The 23,672-nt window shown below is 42.1% G+C and overlaps 1 protein-coding gene across 15 annotated transcripts in view; it reads left to right on the forward strand.

The window, feature by feature from the left end:
* Positions 1-23,672, forward strand: part of DOCK9 (dedicator of cytokinesis 9) — a 256,298-nt gene that overhangs the window by 115,772 nt on the left and 116,854 nt on the right. For all 15 annotated transcript variants that reach the window (XM_032496729.1, XM_032496730.1, XM_032496733.1 and 12 more), the window contains exons 2-3: positions 856-972; positions 20,642-20,731. In XM_032496729.1, the coding sequence (XP_032352620.1) occupies positions 856-972; positions 20,642-20,731 (207 nt within the window). The remainder of the gene's footprint in view (positions 1-855; positions 973-20,641; positions 20,732-23,672) is intronic.

Raw genomic sequence — 23,672 nt, forward strand, 5'->3', positions numbered from 1 at the left:
CACACACACATATTTTAGCACTTGGCATACTGTGCTATTGTTAGTTGAGTATGTATCTTTATCCTCCACCTGGCCTAATTAGTGCCTTGCATGTGGGAAGTGATCACTGAACACTGGCAGTAGCTAGAAATAGATGAGATTTTTACTGGGAAGACTAACTTTGGAAATAGCTAGAGAAGGCATAATCTCTCTTTGCTTTCCCCACTTGGTCATAGCCTCCTTCTCAGTGCATGCCAGGTATGGTCATCTTTTCCCATGGGGGGTCACCCACAAGCCCTGATTTTAGTACATTTTACCCCTTGCTTGCCTTATTTTGATCCAGCTCACATTTTTCGGTGTTTAGGTATTGCTTATGTAGGTATATGGATGGTTCAGGATAGACAGAGATATTTTGAGACTTCAGAGATGAGCTCCACAGAGTGTTATATGAAATAGTGAGCTCTGTGGATGCTTTAAGCCCAGGGCCAAGAAAATGTAGTCATGGCTGGAGCCACTGGCCTTCACTGCCAGACCATGGCTAGCCCCCCCCTCAAGCAGGGCAGCTCTGGCTTAGAAGGGTACTGACTAGCCAGAGGTGACCCAAGACATGACTGGAGGTTCCATTAGACTCCATAGCATCCTTTGTGCTTAAATAACCAAATGAGCATGAGTAACCATGAAGCGTCTTCTGTGCCTTCGAAAACAACTTGTATCTCTTGTGTCTGATTCTTCCTAATAACAAAACTGGCACACTCTCATTGTAGAAAAGTTGGAAAATACAAAAACATACTGAGTAGAATGTATAAAATTCTTTAGTCTTAATAAGTTGCATTTATCTGTAAGAGTGTTTTAATTGCTTATCTTTTAACCTTCTAGGCCAAGCCAAAGCTGATTGAGCCACTCGACTATGAAAATGTCATCGTCCAGAAGAAGACACAGATCCTGAATGATTGTTTAAGGGAGATGCTACTCTTCCCCTATGATGACTTTCAGGTAGATAACTTCTAAGTGCCTGTAAATAGAGCCGTGTGGTTGATCTTTACAAACAGTTCTTTTCTATCTCTTGATTTATTTTTTGGTTAGTTAATTTAAGAAATTTAAAAGATGAAAAGAAGAGATGATATTTAAGAGAGAAAAGTTTTTATTGTTATATTCTTCCAAGCATTCTTTCATGAGTTAATTTTTTTATTGATGTTATTTTGTCCTATACATGTATATTCGTGTGTGTGCAGTTATGAATGTATGTTACGTGTGTATGTATATGTTCATATATGCAAATACATGCATATAGCACATACATATATAACATAAATATTTCTTCTAGGTGTGTGTCTTTTATCTTCAATAGACTCTGGGCTAATTCTGTGGATACAAGTGCCTCCTATGTCTTAGGAGCTTTGTAGAGTTTAGGGGTTTTGCCAAGTGCCTTAGAGTCTTAAGGAGGGCATGGACGGAGGAGGCCAAGATGGCGGAGTTGAAGGAGGGGATGGACTAGTGAAAGATTTTGTAATGCATCCTTTTAGGATGGCTCACTGGGAGACTGCCTTGAGAGAGGCCCTGAACTGTGTGTGGGCTCAAGAGAAGGGGTTGGGGTTCCTGACAGCCAGGAAAGTCCTGGCATTCCCTTCACTGATGCAGTGACAGGTGCTGTTTCCGGGAGCTCAGTAGCTGCCAGCAGGGGACTCAGCACAGGGGACTCAGCTATGAGCTGCTCTCTAGATTGTTGCTTGAAGCCTTTCAGACTGTGGCCTGGGGCTAAGTGCCCTACAGTCGCTTGAGGCCAGTGAGGCGTGATAGAACCCTAATGGCATTAGATGCCTGGCAATCTGGAGTCATCTTGGTCTACTGGAGATTCTAGTTACTTCCCTTGCTCTCCTGGGACTTAATCTTGGCACTTCCTTCATCTCTTCCTCGATGCTTCTCTACCTGATGCTGTTTCCATCTAAGACTGGTCTTCTGTGAATTAAACTGCCTTATTTTTGTTTAAAGCTTCCTTGATTCTTTGTTGTTTAATTTAAAAAATTAGTACATACTTGTAAACAAACAAATAGGCACTATTAAAACACCTGACATTAAAAGCCTCCTTTACCACCTTCTTTCTAATCCCATTCCCCAGAACATAACCTGCTATACACAGCTCTTTATGTACCAAATTGTCTTTAGAAACTTCCATGTTAATAACAATTGTTAAATTATATTCCTTGAAATTTTTTTCCCACCAAATTTAAGAGCCTCCAGTTTACAGCAAAGGTAGAATTTTCACAAATGTTCACTTCTTCTAACTTGTTAGAGATACATGTGGAGAAAATGATTATACTCTAGTTCTTCCCTGAAAAATAAGGAATGCCATGGAAATGAAATTGACCATTAGTTCAGTGCTGCTGCCAAAGTATGTTCCACTGATAAATGGTTTCAGATGGTGCTCCAAAATATGATGCTTTGAAAACTTCATTACGTGAATAGATTACCCAACTAAGGGATGAATAAAATGGAAACCTCAGAATGATACTTTTTGCCTGTGATTTTGGCAAAAGATTTGTTAGCATGAGAAGTTAAATGAGATGATTATAAATTATATTCCATGTTGACATATTTTTCCTGTCGTGTGCTCTGAGGAAGCCAAAGGTTATCTCAAGTTGCTCTGAGCATGAAGTATGTATTCTTCTTGGTATCAGTTAGAGTAACTAAGTTGTTTCAAGTTTGCAGCCTAGAATGCAAAATTATATCTGCAATTCTGAGATAAAATTGCCCAAAAAAAAGCAAAGCAAAGAAATAAGAAATAAGATATAGTTATTTTAGTTTCATCTTTTGTCTCAAGGCCAAGGAACCTGGATGTTTAAACTATTGTGGAAACAGATGATTGAAACTTTGAGAAAAACTCCATTGTCCCTTTTGCCCCTAACTTCTTCTCTGGGGATAGGAGACACAAATATTCTAGGAACGGCAAAGAAATCACTGACATTTTGCTGGCCAAGTTGGAATGAGCAAGTGTTAATTTCTGCTTGGGGGAAGTTTTTTCAAAGCTTGAGGAGCTTGAATGTCAGTGTCGATTGCCATCACAGTAGTTGTGATGGGCTCCGCTGGAGTTTGGATGGTGTTACTTGTTTCCTGGGAGACTTCTGTTTTCTAATCTGGTAAGGCTGTGTATCCTTTGCTTTCTTGCTAAATTGTCTTAATGATTTTACCACCTGCCTAGTTAGCTGTATGATCCAAATGTCTTAATGATGCCACAGATTCCTTCTGTCTGTCCCTGGGTTTTTTGTTTGTTTGTTTTTGTTTTTTTTAGCAGGATAGGAGCAGAATTATTGTTGTATTATTAGAGGAAGAGGGAACAAATTAGGTCAGAGGAAAATATTTTACTTCATATGTAAAAAAGACAGGAAATGGGTCAGGTAGTGAGCAAAGTGCATGGTGAGGTTGATTTGCAATCCTATACTTACTAGTTAAACAATATTAATTACCTATTAAAATAATAGAAGTTGGTGTGAAGTCCTGTCAAATATATTCAAAGTGATAATTCACTGAAATGTAGGTGTGGATAGGGGTGATACACTTGTGCAGGTCATGAGTAGACCCGTGTTGGGGTTGTCAGCCCCTAAGGATGTCTGAGTTCTCTGAAAACAAATCTTATGGGTGTACTTGTCTGAGGTGGGAGAAGAGTGTTGAAAGCAAAACACCCTACGAGACATGAAGTCAATGTGGATTTTAAAAAGACAGAAGGACATTTCTCAGCCGTTCGAACATTTATGAAGTGAAGTTTTCTCTGCCCTGACTGGCGCAGGGATGCCACGGCTAATACAACCCTCCCTTGCTGACTACCCTTGTTCTTCAGAATCGGACTCAGGGGCTTTGGGGTCTGTTCTGTTGTCTGTGCCTTGGCTTCATGGTTCTCCTTTCCAGCAGGATCATCTCTTCTCCATCGTTCTAGAACCGCCTCACCCTTTGAGATTACAGTCCTCCAAAGCTATTCAAGTCCACAGTCATCCCTCCAACCCCGTTCTCTAATTCCTCTAATGCTTACTGTCTACATCATGTGCATTAATGCCTAAGTGCATTGTCTTGAGTTTTTCACTGATGGCTCCTTATACTTCTTGTGTTCAAGTGTTCCCACCTGTGCTGTGGCCCCGAGGAAGGTGCCTCTCTAACCTCCCTCACTGCCCACTCACCTCCACATCCACAGAATCTCCGCACGTTGGGTGCCAGGGGTGGGTGCTTCTGGCTTCATTTAAAAATCTATAAAGTTATCATGAACGTTAGGTAGTTTTCTTTGATTCACAAAGTGAATATAAGTACCATTGAGCACATGTGGAAGTGCCCATGACTAGATCTGTAAACTTCTTGCCAAGTCAGTGATTTGGTTTGGTGGAAATTAGATAATTTCTGAAATAAAATAAAATGGAAGTGAAACAGGGTCATGAAAGGAGTATAATTCCTGGTGGCTAATGGACCTTTCTTGTTCTTTAAGTTTTGTGGCCACATCAGATTTACGTGGTATGAGTCTGAGAACTTTTCCATGGGTAAATTATAGGTAAACTTTAACAGGCAATTAGACAGAGATGATAACCTTTATGATTAAAATGCTTTAGATCAAGAAAGGTAAGTGGACTCATTGCTTAAGAATTGACAAATCTCTGCATAAGTGTAAGTGGTGCCCAGGGTTCCTCCCTTTCCTATCAGAGACAGAGAATTCAGTGTGAGTCTGGTGGTAGATTTCCAATCAGGGTTCTCATCCTTCAAGTGCAAGTCCTTTGCCAGGTGATACCATTGGTGTTGACATTCTTAATTGCTGTCATCCATCCACTGAATCTATAGCTGGCTTTCGAGCTCCTTGTATCCTGGCTTGTGGCACAACTCACCAATGTTTGTGCAGTTTCGTAAAGTGATAGAATATGGAAAGGGTAGTGAATAGTTTAAAAAAAAGATGTTGGGAAGCAATCTATGGATACCATTTATATTTCACAGAAGTTAGACTTTGGTGTCTGATATAAACTAACAGGGCATAGAGTCTGTATGAAGGAAATAAGAAAAGTGTGTCATATTTGTTGGGGGACAAGGAGGGCTGGTGTCGTGGGCAGTTTACCAAAGACAAAGGATGAGAATAGGAAGGAGTTTATTAGGTCACGCTGCCAGAGACAAATAGCGGGCCACACAGACGAGAGGAGCCCGTGTGAGCCCCGAGGGCTGGTTGTTGGGGTCTTTTATAAGGTCAGGTCACAGGGTGCTTGGTTGGCTTGTGCACAAGTCTCTGATTGGTTGCAGGTGAGGTAAGAAGTTTAGGACCCATGAAGGGCTGGTTGGGTTTGTGACTCTCTGGTAAGGTGGGCTGAGACAAGCCAGGATGAGCTATTGTGAGACTAGGCATTACCTAGGGCTATTAGTTTGTTAGGGGAAACACTGCCCAGTAAAGAATGTACTTTATCTGTTGAGGGATCACAGGCAGACATCTGAGAGCCCAGAAATGGGGGTCGTTAGACTTTGAAGGACATCATTGGCCCCACAATATTCCACTTCTGTGGATATACCCAAAGAATTGAAGGTAGAGACTCAAAGAAAGACTTGTACACCCACATTCCTAACAACATTATTGATGATAGCCAAAAGGTATCATCCATTGATGGGCAAGTGGATAAACAAATTGCTTATATATGTACAATGAACTATTCTTCAGCTTAAAAAAGGAAGGAAATTCTGACATGTGCTACAATATGCATGAACCTTGAGGACATTATGCTAATAGAAACAAGAGTCAAAAAAGGGCAAATATTGTGTGGTTCCACTTATATGAGATACTTAGAATAGTCAAATTTATAGAGATAGAAAGTAGAATGCTGGTTCCCAGGAGATGGAGGAGGGGAATGGGGAGTTAATTGTTGAATGGGTACAGATTTCCGTCTTGTAAGATGAAGAGTTCTGTGAATGGATGGCGGTGATGGCTGTACCACAATGAGAATGAATGTTCTTACTGCCACTAAATTGTACTCTTAAAAATGATTAAGGTGTTAAATTTTATGTTACGGATATTATACCATAATTAAAAAAAAAAAAGAACAGGTTGTTCTCGGATTTCTATGCTGTACAGATGTGAAATTGCTGTCTTCTTGAAATTGGGGTGAGATGTCAGGGTAGGGAGGGGCTTCTCAGGTGCTCTTCCTGCTGATATTTCACGGTGTTTCATCATCGTCAGATCTCTCGGTAAGAGAATTTAAAAGAAAAGATGGGAAGATGATCAATAATTGGCAATTTTAGAAATTTCACTTTTGGAAATGTTTAAATACGGGAGAATCCTAAAGTGTTCTCAGCATTGTATAGAAAAATGTGGTTAATCCATTTCCCTTTAAGTAACATCCTGATTTTTATTTTTCCTCTGTTTCTTTTCCTCTTCTGCTTACATGAGGCTGATAAAGATCTTACAAACCACTGACTTGAAAAGGAAACCAGGCCCTGCTACTTACAAAGGGCCTGGAAGTATCTCATCTCATTTCCCATCTGTCCTTTTGAAAAGAAAAAAATTTTTTTCACAGTGTTTTGTCTTTGCTTTTTATTATATGCTGCCAAAAAAATAATCTCAGTACTTGTTCTGGGCTTTTTACTGAGAAGTGTTCTTGTGATAAAATTCCTCAAAATTTTTTTTGGTCAGCAGTCAGTGGTTCAGTTTCCGTGAACATTATGGTTTCTGGGATGTTAGTTCATGTCTAGGATAAACCTGGATAAATAATGGATAAATATGTTTCTGAACTGACATTGGCCAGGCTTTCAGGAGATGAGGATTTTAACTCTAGCTCAGGTAATGCCTTTTACAGGAAACAGTGACAGATCATTCTTTTATCAAGTATGTCTTAAAAACAAAAGCTTATTTTTCAGATAACACTGATCAGCTGGGTTGAAGAGTGTATTTATTTAACATATAGTTTATAGTTACACTCTTTGTGTAAAGGGCTCAGCCTCGTGGGATGCTTAAGAGTATAAATGTAAGATATGGTTTCTGCTTTCAAATTGCTCGAAACTTGGAAAAGGCAGTACTGAATTAATATTAATAAGAAGAAGGAGAACGTGGCTAGTATCATGACAAAATTGAGCCCCATGGACATTTATTCTTGGAATATTAAGTTTGAGACAGTGGGACATCCAGGTGCTGAGTCCTTTAGTGGTTGGAAATACAGAAGTCCAGCCACTGGGAGAAGCCAGACTTATTGATCTGGGCTCACCCACTGAAAGGTGAGACAGCAGCCAAAGAGGCCAAAAGCATGAGAGGGTCCCCAAGGGACTGAATCTTGGGGAGCACCTTCAGTTAGGAGGAAGGGAAGTGGGAATCAGAGACAGAAAGTGGGAAAAGGATTGGGAAACTGCAGGGCTCTGGAAGGTGTTGAGAGGAGTTTGAAGAAGGCAGGCAGAAAGAGCAGATGGTCACATGCTCCTGCCCACGAGGTGGGAGAACGGTCCTCAGAGTTGGTAACATTATTTATTACCTGTGATGACAGTTTGTCGTCAAGGCTAATGAAGCAGGGCGGGGGTGGGGGTGCACAGAGGTTAGTGTTAAAGCGTAGCTGACAAGCAATCATTGTGACTCAGAGCAATAACAAGGGTTTTTTTCAAGATTGGGAAAACGAGAATGAGCCAGGAAGGCATGTCTAGGAAAGAGGAAGAGATTGAAGAATGCAAGATACGGGGGTGCAATTTTTAAAGTAAGGCTCTTTAGGGAGGTCTAACAGGATGGAATTAAGGGTCTTTGAGGGAAGAGTTCAGAAAGAACTGAGAGATGGTTGTGACTCTGAATGGGAAGGAAAGGATTGGGTATTTGAGAAACTTAGAGGTGGATTGGACTGAGGGAGCTGATGGCAGATTGGCCCACGGGAAGGGCAGCCTGGGAAAGACTGGGGAGAGTTTGGAAAGCCGGCTCTGGGGAATGGGACGGGGAGCGGTACCAGTAAGAGCCATCAGTCAGCATCCCCCCTGCTGTAACCATGGCCACAGCCCTCCTCCTTCCTTACCTTGGTTAATCCTAGCATGTCTTGCAGATCCTATCCTCACCCCTTCCTGTGTATCCCAAGAGAGTAGCCAGAGTGTTCTTTTTAAAAAGTAAGTTTAAAGGTAGGACAGATGACCTCATGCCTGTGTTCAGAGGCCCTCTGTGAAGTCTTACTGTGCAGTGGTCTTGTTACTGCTGCCTCCCTGATCGCCCGCCCGCGCTCCCTGCTGCAGCCACACTGGCCTCCATGGGGCTTCTGCATCACTCCTGCCCGAGGGAGTTCCCTCTGCCTGATGCGTTCTTCTCCCGCTCTCCCTCCCCTCCTGCAGGCCTCTCTCCAGTTCTTACTTCTCAGCCAGGCCCTTGTCCACCTCCGTGCCCTCCACCACCCCTGGTGTTCCCGTTACCTCTCTTTGTTTTGTTTTTCTCACCATGTCTCTTACTTCTGACATGCTCACGTTTGTTATTTATTCACGTGAACTCCAGGAGGGCAGGGATCTCAGTCTTACTCACTGTTGTTTCCCCAGCACACAGCACATGTTGCGCATGGTGGGATTTCAAGAAATACTTGCTGAACGGAAGGGGTGAGTGAGTGAGAAAGAGAGTGAGAACTGGGAGCGGGCTCCTTCCATCTGAGATTTCGATGAAATCAATCTTCTTGGGAATCTCAATAGCTTGAGAGTGGAGGAGAGAAAACAAATGATGGGGGTTCGGGTGGCAAGCGGGTTTGGGTGGCTGCAGTGGCCGATTGCGAGGGAACCTGGGCCTCTTAGACTCGCGGCTGCTGGGGGTTCTTCAGAGGTGGTTGTTGGGCGGAGAAGAGGAGACATGAGAGGACCCTGAAGGTGAATGAGCAGAAATGCTTGGTGTGGGGCAGCTGGAGGGGTAGGAGGTGGCACTAGGAGAAGGGGGCATTTTGTGTTTGAGATCCCGCAGGCAGCACAGAGCGTATAAGGTGCATCAACATATTTGACAGAAACTCAGAAAATTAATAGATATAAAAACGTTCAGCTCAACTACCAGGTCTACTGAATTTAAATGCTATATAAACTCAAACTGAAATAAGAAGTAAGTCATAGATATAGCTCGTCACATGACCATTTTGAACATTTAATCTAAGATGGGATGGAGCTTTAGGCCCTTGGAAGATGTATAGTGTAACCTTTCTTGGTAGAAGTGCAGTGGGAAAAGAAAGTGATTTAGGAAAATTGGCTATTATTCTTACCTTGACTGTTAACATTTGTTCCTTAATTTGTTTAAAACCTTTTTGCTCAACTCCAGCCTGGGAAGTCTGCCAAGTCAGTATTATGTCATGAGGGTGAAAATTACTTTTGAAAAACAGCTTCTAAATCAGATTCTCAGTCAGCAAACACAGAACTATGCTGAAGAACCATAATTAACATAGGTGTGTGCCATCCTTTCTAAATGAAGGTGGCCGCCTTGCAGGACAGAAGGAGTGTCCGCTGTAACCAGCGAGCTTCAGCTGCTGTCGTCCCCACAGACCACGGGTGTCCCTCTGGCTCCCCACACCCTGGGAGAAGCAGAGGAGGCCCGCTCTTCAGTGGAGGGCGGCGGAGGCCGAGCTCCGTGGCCTGTGGCTCTAGGGACACGATGGATGTGTGGTCCGTGTTGTACTGGGGAGCTGCGCGTTCACACTGGATGCGGCGTGTGGTGCCCCAGGAGCTGGGTAACTCGGGGAGCTGTGCTGCCTCCTGCAGAGACCATTCACTAGAACCTTGTCAGAGTGATTTCTGTGTTTACATAGCACTTTAGACATGTTCTTCATTTTTCCTCAAGAAGGTCCAGTGAGGGAAGTAGCTTAGCTTAGCTTAGCTTTGCTTTGCTTTGCTTTGCTTTGCTTTTCTCGTTTCTTTTCTTTTCTTTTCTCGTTTCTTTTCTTTTCTTTTCTCGTTTCTTTTCTCGTTTCTTTTCTTTCCTTTCTTCTTCCTTCCTTTCCTCTTCTTTCTTTCTTTCTTTCTTCTTCTTCTTTCTTTTCTTCTTTCTCTTCTCTTTCTTTCTTTCTCCTTCTCTTCCTTCTCTTCTCTTCTCTTCTCTTCTCTTCTCTTCTCTTCTCTTCTCTTCTCTTCTCCCACCATAGCAGACACTGTATGACATGATTTTTGTTAGAAATGCCACGCAGTGCTTAAGAAAACTTACAATTGAGTGGGGAGTAGAGATTACCTACATAAATAACTAGATGAAGTAAAACACACACACGTATAAAATATTATCTGCGTAAGTGAATCTAAGATTCTCTTCTTAGGTAGAATAAGAGATACTGAATGAACCGAGTCATCTGTCACTGTGTGTGTGTATCTCCCGTATCAGGTCACATTTCTTTCCTCCCTTCCACCCTTCTTTCTCTCTCTCTCATTCTCTCTCTCTCTTTCTCAAATCTTCTTTGCTTTTTAAAAATAATATTTTCTCACATTTTAAATACATCAGAGAGAATGGTGAGGGTTCTTCAATTGGTAGAATTGGGAAAGTGCAGACCATATTTGTTACCAATGAGAGGTAGGACATTTTTATCAATGTGACTAATGTATATATGTATATATATATATAATGTATGTATCTTAGATTATTAAATACGACTAACAGGCATGGATAGAGGAGGATTTGAACCAAGATATCTTAAGACAGTGTAAGCAGATGGAGATTTATGTTACTACATCTTTAGCTTTCATTAAATGTCATTCTTTATTATAATTTTTTATAACTCTAGGACTATTATTTTCTCCCCAGATAGAAAACAAAATTTCTTTGAGAGTGGCAAACCATAGTTGTTTGGTTCTTATTATAAACCGTAGTTTTTTTTTGAAAGTTCACCTTTGCCTTTGCCAAAGTTTCTAAATAGTGCTTTGTCCTTGGGAAGCACTTAATATGTCCTGAGTAAATGGATGGATTTGGGATCTCAGCACCAGCTGCCTTGAGGTTGTACAAACAGAGCTCAAGGTGGTAGGCCAGCAGAGTAGAAGAGAACAGGAGACGTGTTTGAGCACAAAGCAAAATCCAAAGTCCTCCAAGAAAAAGAAAACCTAGGTTTTGGCCTCAAAATTATCAGGCGCCATTTAACATGTTCCTCAGCACACCTCTATGGTTCCTACAGCCTGGAAGTTTCCTGCAGTGTCCATAGTTCCACCTCTTCCTACCAGGGTTGCCCAGCAGAGCCTGGGTACTGCCGAGTGTCCTGCGTGGATTTGGGCAACCTGGCTCAGGAGTGTGTGCACGAGATCCAGCAAGAACAAATTAAGGGAGTTCCGTGAAGTCCCTAGATGTCAGAAATCCTCGAGTCAGGACTGCTTCCTGTTTAGCATTTTATCTGCAAAGCATAACCTCTGCTCCACTATGTTTAAGATAAGACCTAGCACAGCATCCTAGGAGTTGCGATGTTGCTGTGACAAGCCCATCATGGCGGTGGTGCTGGTAACAGACAGAGGAATTTGAGTGAAATTCCCCCTGGTGCATGATTGAAACCTCACAAGTATTGAATGAGTGTGCCTTCCTAAGGCAAGGCCTGAAAGGAACATTCATCAGGCTATGGGAATATATACATAATGGACATGTTTTCACGTGAAGCATATTCAGTATTCACTATGCTAGGTGTTCACACAAAGGCTCACACTATGGTCCTTTTAGTAACTAAAGTTGCATTGTAAAGAAGATGTGGAGAACCATACACAGACAACTAGAAAACGAAAGAAGTCACACTTGCCTACCCCTTCCTCAAGGTTCTGTTATCGAATGGGATGGTAGGTGTTCTTGGCACTAGGGGTAGTGGCATGACCCAGGATGGAGACATCATCTAACTCTAGATTTTAGCTCCAGGTCTATCTGTTACTGTTTGGGTACTTTGTTAAGCGATAAACCTTCCTAAAGCTCACTTTTCTTAACCTGTAATTCAGAGATAATATTTGCCCTAAAATATGGGTTCTCATTAGATGTGTGAGAATCCAAAGAGGTACCACGATTCATGAAGCTCCTCATACACCCTGGCTGATGTTCCCACTCGGCTGGGAGGGAACTGAGTGACTAGGATGCTTATTGGAGCCTTCTTCCTCTCCTCTAGGTAATATGGTTTTATTTTTGAGGATGGTGGTTTTTAGTTGCAGGGTCGTATGATGTGGGGCAGGCTTACTAATGGGGAAGCTGGACCTGCTACTCATCCCCTTAAACGACTGCAAGGCCACTCCTGGTTTTCTGGATATACCTCTGTCCTCATGTTTGCAGTGATACTTAAGAAGTGATTAAAAACAAGTTTCTTTGTAATATCAAACCAAAACAAACATATTCCCCCACCCAAAAATATCTTTTTAAAAACTGAAGTTAATTGATGAGTCTGGTCATTAAGGGTTTGCAACATTTAACTTAATTAGTTATATTTTACTGCATTTGAACAAGCTATTATTAATTTTGGGGCATTGCAAAGGTAGCAGAATGAAATCTTTATGACTCTCAAAGGTCTACTGAAATTTATAAATGAACATATATGACATTTTAGGAAATAGGACATTATACAGTGACAGAGCTACTTGATGTCTCACCAGTTGCTAAGACATTGTCTCATTTGGAACCCCAAGTGATCTTGCAGTGAAATATAACAGTGTCCATTTAAAAATGCCCATCACCCATTCCCTCAAACGCTTATGTTGTGCCAGATGTTATGTAAGGGTGTTAGAGAACGGAAGGGGACCAGCACAGTCTGAGGTTCTTCAGTCCCGTAGGAGATACAGCAAGGTTTTTGAGTCATTTCAGCAGAACTGCACGCGTGCCGTGTGCTGCAGGAGGTCAGGATGAGCAGCTCCACCGCCAGGCAGAGGGCTGGTGCATTAGGGAGTCACAAGTACCCCGTGTTCTGGAGAAGGGCAGGAGAGCCAAGAAAAATCAATACTGTTGATCACCAAAGGTCTTAGGTTGTCCTGAGGCATCTGGACTTTCTTCTGGTGGTAGTGAGGGGTCATTGGAAGAATTTCAGCTGAGGCATAATGTGCGAAGTTTTAGAACTATGACCGGCAGCTGCGCAGAGAATGGGTAAGACGGATGTGGAGGGAAGGCAGGCACCCCCGTTAGGGAGGGGGCTACACTGAGGTTCACACAAGAGTGCCCTAAATCGGTGCATTGCTGTGGGGACGTACAGCAAGGAGAGTCATTGACGTCACAGGGTGACACTGTTGAGGGAGCAAGGAAAGCCTGGGGCCCTTGCAGGAGCCAGTGAAGAGGAGCTGTCAGAGGCAGAGAGGTGCCCATTTCTCTGTCCATATCAAGGCTCCTTCCTTGTAATGTTTTAGTAAGTTTTTGGGAGTTGTTTTTTTTATTAAATCCCTCCAGAAACCTAAATGGAAATCTTTCTCCAGATCCTTGTTTTGTCCCATGCTTTGTTTGTTTTCTTGATTATTAATGAATCAAACATTGAGAATCCCCAGGAAGCTGCTTCCCTGAAAATGGAATTGTCTGATCTTCAGAGAACACTGTGGGGTCAGCTGCCAAGACATGATCTCTGCAGTGAAATGTGGGGAACGCCCTGTGTGGATTTCAGTTCCAGCCTGGCTTGGGACTGAGTCCTCTCAAAAGTGAGTCATCTGCTTTGAAACAAATGCATTTGCCAGATACTTGGAAAGGTCCCATTACTGTTATACTCAGTGAGTGGTAACAAAGTTCTCAGCATTGTCTAAGTGAGGTTTACTACTGCACTGGATACAAAACATTTAATGTACAGGCATGCATCCAAGGGCACATTTCCAGCAGATTCAAAGGAACCTAGAGACAAAAGGAAGGAGGTGTTGGGAGCCATCTCTCTAGCAAGGACTAGTTGAAAATCCGAGGTAACTTCAGAATGTTGAAGTGGACGCTGTCTGCTTGGCCCAGCTGAGGACAATGAAGGTTCAACTCAGGGCTTATCTTTAGTGAGGAAGATGGGCCAGGCCTGAGAGATGCCTGCCCTAGGGCTCAGGCTTACCCAGGTCACCTGGGCTTTGCTTTCTGGCCCCTCCTGCCCTCGCTCCAAGGTTGCCCTGCTCCTAGTAGATCAGAGTACTCTTTCTCTGACAAGTACATCAAGGCCTCAAAGCTTTGAAGGAATAGCTCTACTAAGTCAGTTGAAACAAACACAAAAATAAGCACAAGTAAGATGCTTTATTTGGAATTACAAATGGGAGGGGTTGGCTGCTAAGCAGAGAGAGTCCGTTTTAGCCTGCGCACAGATGGGAGCTGGCAGCCTCTGAGGCCCGCTGGGCTGCTCCGTCCAGCAGGTCTTCAGTGGGCCTGGGGCCCTCTTCTCTGACTTCAGGCCGTGCCCAGGCCTCAGAGTCCATCTGAGAGTAAGACGGCAGGAGCCTGGGACTCCCCGCTCCCTCTGGCTTGCAGCCGTGCCTGCTGACTGGTTACCTGAGAGGAGCCCTCTTCACCTCCTCTCACTCTGTCTCAGCTCCTGCGCTAAGGACTCGCCTTCCCTCCGAGTTGTTCTGCTTAGGACACCCACAGAGCGGTCTCTTCCTGTTTCTGAGCCCTTACCTCCTCCTGGGCTGCCCACCCATGCTGTTTGTTTTTCTCTTTGAGGGCAGACACCCCCAGCCCTGTGCTCCTTCAAGCAGGAGAGACTGGAGCCGATCTATGCCGATCCACACAGCTTTCTTGGGTTCCAGCCCACCCGCTTCTCTGGGATGCTGTCTCCAGCTCATGGTTCATGAGTCCCAGGGGAAGGGTGGGCCTTTTGTTTCAGTGTCTTATTTAAAGTCCTTTAAATGTGATATTTTAAGCACCCAGTAGATATGCATGCTTCCCACCAGGAATTAAGAGGGTTGTTTTGTTATAGTTTAATGCCTATTGTAAAGTGATGAATAAAAAAATCCAGTTCCATGCTAGTTGAGAGGACTAGAAAAAAAAATGATGACACAAAAGAATGTCTTTGTTAATATTCATGCCTGTATTTACTTAAGTCTTCTAGTGACTCTCCTCCTTTTAATCCAGTTCTTTTCATAAAAACACATTAAAACAATTCCTTTCATTAAAAAGTGGAATAATATAACTATAAATCAAAAAAGATAACAATATTCCTCTTTTTTCTGGACATCTTTTAAGTTTTAGTTTCTCACAGACCATTCTGATAATAAACCATTTGAGAGAGAGCAAGAGAGACTTAGAATTCCATGCTCATAGAACTATGGAATTTTAAACCACAAGGAAACCTAGAGATCCTAGAAAACTCTGAATGTGGAAAGTTAAAACTTTCCTCCACTATTACACCGCTAATTAGAGGCAGAGCTCAGATGAGAACTCAGGTTTCCTGGCTCTCAAGTCAAACCTCTTTCCAAGATCACTTCTCAAATTCTTCCATAGGAAGTTTAATTAAATTATGTGCCCCAAGTTGCTTGTGGTTTGAAACATGAGCTTCTTGGTATCGCAGCTTCAGCGGGGTCAGGGTAGTGGGTTGGCCAGCACTGATGGAGGGAAGACAGAGCCCTGGCCATATGGAGGGCAGTAATTTCCTTAGTAGAGAGGGATTCCATATTGAAGCTAAAGGAACAGGACCTCAGCAGGCCATCAGGGAAGAGCAGTGAGTGATGGAGACAGGCATCAAGAAGTGCCAGGAAGCCCCAGAACTGGGCCCTGATGAGGAAACGTGATCCCTCTGTATGTTCCCCTTACCAGGCGCTGCCTGCCTGGGCTACACACCCCCACATTTCAGATGTGGCTCATAGCCGTCCAAGTGACCCCAGTTTTTGGAGGGAGTCATTTCAACCAAGAGAAGAAAAAAATGTTTTTAAAATTAAAAAGGATCTATTTGTAATTTGTCATTCTAAACTAGACTTGGAGATAGTCAAATTTTACCCTTCCTATTCAGATCTCTGGGCAGCTCTGCATTTCATCCACTCATTCCATTAAAAAAAGTCCCATAAAGATTGGCCTGGGCTCTCAGGTGTCCATGCATCATTATATAAACCCTTTTGGGAGGACTTCACCTTTTCCTCTTCCTTTTGCAACCCTAAGTTTTCCTTTTCAGTTAGTCCTGAAATTTTGTGGAAGGCCTCATAACACTCCTGCCCATACTTGGCCAAGGTTCTTAATGATTTCTTTGTCAAGCACTACCAGTGATATTGACTGAAAATAATTTAGTCTATTATAGTAGCTAGAAGAAGGCTTTTATTTTTAAATGGTATTTTGTACTGTGAGATTTATATCCCAGTGGTTGTCTGAGATGCTAGCTATGTTTAGATTTAATTTTGAGATCTTATCACACTTCACAGTGTGCAGTGTCTTCTTCCCTTACCTCTTGCAAATGTACAGCTTTTTTAGTAGAACGGAAATAATTTATTTCCAGAGTGGGACTGATATTCTTTGAATGTCCATCTTGATGTTGATTTACATAAGGTGGATAAAGACCCATCTTTCAGCAGGAAAATGATTTTAATTGTTAGAAAAGTAGGAAAGAATATCACAACCATGGCAAAGAAAATTAAGCTCATTTTTGAGAAGGGCTTTAGTGTTCATTGTGTATAAATCTCTAGGTATTGACTTGGATTCTGTTAAGCCAGATAATTAAAACTACAGAAATTTAATGTGAATCAATGTGGCTTACTGTAGACTATTACCTGAATGTGACTTTTAAGACATAAAATATATGGAGAAATTGAAATAGAGCATTCACGTATGATATGGTCTTCCCTTGTCCACTTCCATAATGGGCCAGAGAGCTTTTTGAAATAATAGGGAAAAAACTGCAAGTGATGGATGATTATTGGTAAGTTTCTATTTCTATCTCCATTGACTATTTTATTCATTCATTCTTGAAACATTTATTGAGTACTTAGCACTAAGATACAAATAGAAAGATATGTCTTCTGCCCTCAAAGGAACCCACATTCTTGTAGGGGAGAGAAGGATGTGTGCCTGCGGGAGTTTTTGATAATGGAGTCAGATTGGTGAGCTAGCAGATGGGCCCTCATGGGGCATGGTTTATCAGATCACCAAGGTCTAGTTTCATATCTCAGCTTTCAAAGCCCAGAGACTGGGTTTGGGCTGACAGGACCAGAGTCGTTTGGGCCAAGAGGAACTGACTTGTAGCCTCCAACCCTGCAAGAGAACAAATCAGAATACCATTTAATAACATGCATTGAGAACTAGAATTAATAAGCAGACCAGAATACATTCATTGGCTGTATGTTCTCTTAGGAAAGTCTAAATGGGAATCATAATGAACAAGTGGGTTGGTGAGGCTAGACTCAAAGCAAAGGCTGCAAGTGGAAAGACCTTGGCAGTGGGTGCTATCAAACGGTGACTCCTCACTGGAGCCAAGCCCAGGAGTCCCACAGTGGGTCCCAGCCTGATGGATCCCAGCCTTTCCTATTAAATGATGATAAAGACACTGACAAAATTGCTCTGGTCTTACAAGCCCTGTTCTTTCTATTGGCCCATTCTTTCACCAGATGAATTAAAACCATTGACTAGGATATAGGTTGGTGGAGTTTTAGTGGTTTTTTTATTCAAGTTTAGTTAGAGTTCTAGGCAGTTTTTCTTTTGGCATAGGATATGTTTTTTAGTTCTAGGACTTAATGGGTTTATTTTTTCTGTGTATGCAAAGAGCTAACCTCCTCTATTATGTCTTGATTTTGTTTGCTGTTTTAACTTTCTAAGGGTAAGCTTATCCTCACATTTCTCCTCCTTTTTGTATTCGACACAACTTGTGCTCATCCTGTACAATTTGGCTTAAGCATCTTTGCCACAGTGCACATCTTGATGCGCTCTCCTCCCATTGGATTTAGACTCCCCTGCTCGCTCTTCTCATACCAGCCTGTGCTTCTGTGTTCTTTCTGACACTCTTCTGTGTACTTATCACACTCAGGTAATTTATTTCCTCATTTCCCCTGTTATCATACTGTAAACTCCATAAGAAGAGCAGCTACATTTTATCAAACTGGGTATCGCCAGCTGCTTGTTCAGGTGGTAGAAAGTAGGCACCCTGAAAAGGGATGGATGGGTGGGTGAATGGGTGGGTGGTTGGAGTGATATTTATGCTGAGTCCTTAAATGATCAGTAAAATGTCTGGGGGGAAGAGAAGCCGCTGAAGACCACTCTCAAAGTCCAACAGACGTTTTTCTCTCTCTTACTGGAGCACTCTTAGGACATTGACTGAAGAGAAGGGTGAGTGTGGAAACCAGTTTGCAGCTTAGTGTGTCCCCTCAACACCTCTGTCCTAACGTCATACTGTGATTAGTATTTGAAAGACATGAAAATGGCAGTATTCTCCAGTACTTTAATTAGAAGTGTTCCTAGTCTTTTGTAGTCTTGTTGCAGTTTTCTATTGCTGACTAGCAAGTCACCTCAAAGCCTAGAAATTTAGGACAATAGTTTATTGTTTCTCATAATTCTGAAATCTGGTTGAGGCTCAGCTGGGTGGTTCTGCTTTACTTGATATCTTCAGGGGCTGGCGTATCCAACATGACTTCTTCACTCACATTGTGGTACCTCAGCCAGGATGTCTGGAACCAGCTGGGTGTTTGTGGGGGCATCTTTCTATATATGGCCTCTCTCCTTGGACTTTCTCATGTAATGGTGGTCTCAGGGTAGTAGAACTTTTTATATGGTGGTTGTCTTCTAAGAAGGAAGATGCAGAAGCTGCCAGTTCTCTCAAAGGGTAGGTTTGGAACAGACCCAATGTCACTTGCATCTTCTTTTTATTTGTCAAAGCCAGCCTGGATTCAAGGGGAGGGGAAATAGGCTCCACCTCTTGGTATTAGGAACCACAGGCGTATCTAGGGAAAGACAGCAGCCATCTATCGAAAAGAGATGATTTAAAACAGATCCAATATTATGTACAACAAGAAATAGACATAGAAATGGCATTTAAGCTAGTTTGTGCTAAAGAAGCATGTCTAAATGACTAGTTTTAGAGAAATGCATTAAGTTTATTTGGATTTATTCTGGTATTGGTGGGTGATTGGTTAAATTATGCCCAGTGCTGTCTTATCTGTTTGAAGTCAAGTCTCTCTTTAATGATTAAAGTTGCTTTCTTTTTTAAAGTGAGAGCATAATGGCACTTTGATCCACAAAAATAAAAAAGATTCATTTCCTATTATTTTTCTCACCTTAAAAGGGTATTTGGGATGGTGTTATGTAATTAAAGTTTCTTGAATTGGGACTTCCACTGGGAAAACTTTGTGATAAATTTTCTTTCTTCCAAATGTTGTGATAGGAAATGGCCTGGAAATGACCCTGATATAGCCCCTATTTCCTGCCCTGAGCCATTTCATGAACGTTTTATAAGTGTGATAATTAGCTTCAAAAACTCTTGATAGACCCAAATAAATCAAGATAAGGACACAGGAAGTGGGGATGGAGAATGTGTCCTTTGAAGTATACACAGACTCTTAGTTCCCCTTTTTATCTGGTATTATATCTGATAGTCTCTTATAATTGATGTGTTACGTTGAAGCTTTTTGAATAGATTATGCCTCCAGTGTTTACTGTCACTCATCTCTATGGCATTTCATGGCACCACGTGTGTAATAAGAGTCATCATTTGTGGCATTCACAAAGAAACCGAGACCTGGGGTTTTGAAAGCCCTCTGGGAGGAGGCTGGATGAATTAATAATTCACCTGTGATGGTCTTTGATAGAGAACATAGTTCTTCTCTTCCTTTAGAATAAGGGAGCCTTATTCTAAAAACAGGATTTCAGATTACTTTCAAAGATGGACACAGTGCAAGCAAAGAGGTGAAGCAAACACAACAGGGAGAAAATATGGGCAGGAAATAAAGTTAAGTTCTTCAAAAATATATGCCCCAGAGTTCTTCATCTGCGCTGGAGGGGGAGGGGCCACAGATTTGACCCAGAGTTTCCTCCAACTAAGGGAAGAAGAGAAGCAGCTGAGACAGATGCTGAGCGATTCCCAGCTTAGCCACTAGCCTGAGGAGCCGATGGGATAGAGTCCTTCAACAAAATGTTTTCTTTCATGCTGTTCTTATAACCATGATCTGTTATAGTATCTGAAGATTACAGTCCATGGGAGAAAAAAATCCAGAACATTCCTCTCTGAAGCCTGAGGCCCAGTTTCCTCATATTGACTCTACAGCGACTTTAATTAGGGTACATGTGCTGCTGCCTGAAGTCACGAGACATTTATTATTTAAAATAAGCATTTAAGCTTCATGAAACAAGAGCATTTCTAACATTATAGGAGGGAAGGGAGCATTCACAATTCATAGATTCAGTCAACGAATAGCGATGAAGGGCCTTCTACGGGTTACACTGGGGCTGTGGCAGTAAGAACAGACGTGAAGAGACGGATGCGGCAATGGTGTCACAACAGTGTGAATGCACTTAATGCCTTTGAGCCGTACACTTAAACATGGTTCAGAGGCTAAATGTTATGTCTGTTTTACAATTGAAAAAAAAAGGCAATTAAGGCAAATAAAAGGCAATATAGTGGGACTAGATCAAGCATGTGGGTGGGGGAGTGTTAGGGACCCTGACGGGGCCTCCTCTCTGCCTGGAGGGCTCCCTGAGCTCCTGGTCTAGAAGGACTCCGGACCCCTTGCCCTGCCTGCCTTTGGAAGTTTAGGGAGCCAGGGAGGTCCCCCATCTCCATGTGTGGCCTCAGGAGGGGAAGCTGCGGGAGAGGCTGCAGGGACTGCCTGCGGAGGCTGGCGCGCCTTTCTGTCTTCACGTAACCAAGTCCTGTCTTGGTGCTTTCCTCTGCAGACAGCCATCCTGAGACGACAAGGGCGGTACAGATGCTCCACCATCCCTGAAAATGCACAGGAGAAAGCCCAGAGCTTATTTGTCACAGAGGTAGTATGTTCCTTCTACATTCACTTACATGGTACTTAAGTTGTTTTTCTCTAATACCTCCCTCCCTTTTTAAGAATTTCCATGATCTTCTCAAGAAAGTGTCACAGAGGTAATCACGTTTTTATGATGGAAGTGAGGATAGAATAACATGAGGTTTTCAGAGTCTGAGGCTTGGACAGAAATGTTAACAGGGGCCAATTCTGATGATAAAACGTGAATTCTACAGGCTTATCTCATAGGCTTAGAATAAGTTGTAAATAAATGCACTGGACACATGGTAGACATTGATGTCATTCCTTTATTTCATTTATATGTTTATACTTATAACTCATCATCAAGACGAGTTCAGTACACATGAAGTACCAGGTAGTAATGAGCAGAGCCTAATTATCCCTGATCAGTGTATGATTATTATTACTTTTGTTTGAACATACAGGTAACAATTGTCTTACTAAGGTGGAAAGAGAAATTACTGCACTGAGATTGCTTGCTCTTTCTTTATTGGGGTGTTTGTTTCTTTCTCCAGCTGTCTTTAGATAGGATGAACTGATTAGTGCTTTAATTTTGTGTCAAGTGCTTCTTCATTTAAAATAGTGGATATTTTGTTCCCATTCTTCTAGTTGATATTTATGAGCTAAATCTGCCCATCAAATTTGCCCACTGTAAGGAGGTTATGCTTTTGTAAGTAAAGACCAATAAAAGTAACAACATTTAGTGTCCATTGAGATTTTTGAAAAATTGAATATACAGTTAAAGTTTTTGAAGTGTGTTCTCTTGCCAGTCTGAAAAGATAACTTCTTGTCTTACCTCCTTTGCCACTCTATTAGTGAAGTTAATGCCAGGCAAATACGGCCAGATAAGTTTACATAGTCTCAAATGTTTATTTTAAAGCAGGACATAGGCAAACTGTCCTGCAGCCAGATTTTGTAAATAAGGTTACATTGTAGCAGGGCCGTACCAGTTCACACCCAAATGCCCCTTGACTATTTCACATGACAACAGCAGACTTGAATGATTACAACAGAGACAATGTGTCCCTCAAAGCTGAAAATACTATCTGAACTTCTGAAGAAAAAAGTTTGTTGATCCCTGTTTTAAGGCACATAGCAGTTTCTTTCTTTCTTTCTTTTTTCTTAATGGAGGTACTGGGGATTTAACCTAGGACCTTGAACATGAGAAGCATGCTCTCTACCACTGAGCTATATACCCTCTCTCCCTTTAAAAAACTTTTTTTTATGTAGCAAAATTTTTAATTACTAATTCAGTTCTCCCAATTGCTTAAAAAATACGATTTTTAAAGGACAACTCTCCATTAAGTTCTGTCGTCGCTGCAGGTTGGGCAATAGCAACTTCATCCTCTGCAGCGGGAGCCAGCAGGACTCCACCCTCTTGGCCCCTTCCACCAGGGCGGGGTGGACCAGCACTTCCTCCCTGTCCTCTCAGCCACAGGAGAATGACCTAATGGCTTGAAAAAAATTTTTTTCAAAAACCTTTCAGTATAACTTCAAAATATTATTGAATTTCAGAAGTTGGAAACGTCAGTCATGAAATCAGCCAGTCAGGTCCCTGTGTTTTTAGAGATACAGTTCCCTAGACCCTGATTTCTGACTGAACCCTTATCGCTTAGACGTTCTACACCCCCAGAGGGGAAGGGGTTGCTTGCCACCTTCTGTGCTTCTGCCTTGGGATTTAGCCCGTGCCTGTCATGTGGGCAGTCAACCATGGCTCATTAAATGAATGAATCTCTGCCTACTTAATGTGGTTAACTATGTTTTTTGCAATCCTCATAATTTAAAATATTTAAACATTGTAATTATCTTTGTTTCCCTTTTTGCCTAAGATGAAAAATCTGTGCATTCAGGTTTCCGTTCATAAATGCACTGATTCTATACAGGTGTATGCTTCTTTATTTATTCTTTAATTGGGCAGGTATGTTTTATACTTTGGTATAGGTTTAATGTCCTGCAAGAGACGTCAGTGGTATGACTTTAGTTGCAAGGCTTGATGAAAACCCAGAACAAAGCAAATAGGAGCATGTCCACAAGCCTGTGTCGTGCAGAGTCCAATCTGACTTTTTTGTGCTTCAGGGATAAAAACCCAAACTTACGGATAGTTCTGGTTAGTTACGGATGGTTTTGGGATGTAATTTTGCACGTGGATGCTTGATGTTCTAAATGTTCCAAAATATGCTCTAAGTTTAAAAATGTTAAAAAAAAAAAAAGAAGCATTTATAAGAGTAAAATGGTACTTTAAAACATTTGTAATCACATAGTGAAGAAATTGAAAAGTTGTTCGGCTCCCACATCTGACTTTGTTCTTAACCCTCCTCTGCTCTTTATTCCACCGCAGAGGGATAATATAAAAAACTTACACTACCTTTCCTTCACGACCTTGCTGACAGAGTGCTTAGCATAGAGCCTGGTCCAGGGGAAGCACTGGCTGGTGTTGCTGTAGTTATTTTCATGGCCTTGGGATGCAGGGGAGTTTGCTTCAGAAAGCCCTGGGGCCTGAAGTATGAAATAGATAAAAAGGCTCACAGTATAAACAATGACGTTAAGTAAGCAGAATAGAGACTTTGTTCATGATGTTCATGAGTCAAGTCAACCTATACAGAAAATCGTTAGCTGATGGCAACTAAGTCAAACACTTCACCTGTTGATTTTGACTCAATCGTATTTGAAGATCTGGTGGATGTGACATTATAATAATCTTAAGTGCTCAGTGCTTAAGTGCTCAGTGGCTGCTCAGTGGCTCCTCCTGGACAGGAGAATGAAAGACACTGTATGTCGGTCGAGGCTGTCAGGTAGAAAGGTGGTTTAATGCATTCTGTGTAGGTTAGTGTGACATGGAATCCTGGGCGTTGGGATGCCCCATACATTGTACATTCTCCATACACATGCACACGAAGAGGTCACGGTACCACTGAATTGGAACTAAATCT

The sequence above is a fragment of the Camelus ferus genome, chromosome 14, assembly GCF_009834535.1.
Source record: "Camelus ferus isolate YT-003-E chromosome 14, BCGSAC_Cfer_1.0, whole genome shotgun sequence".
NCBI lineage: Eukaryota > Metazoa > Chordata > Mammalia > Artiodactyla > Camelidae > Camelus > Camelus ferus.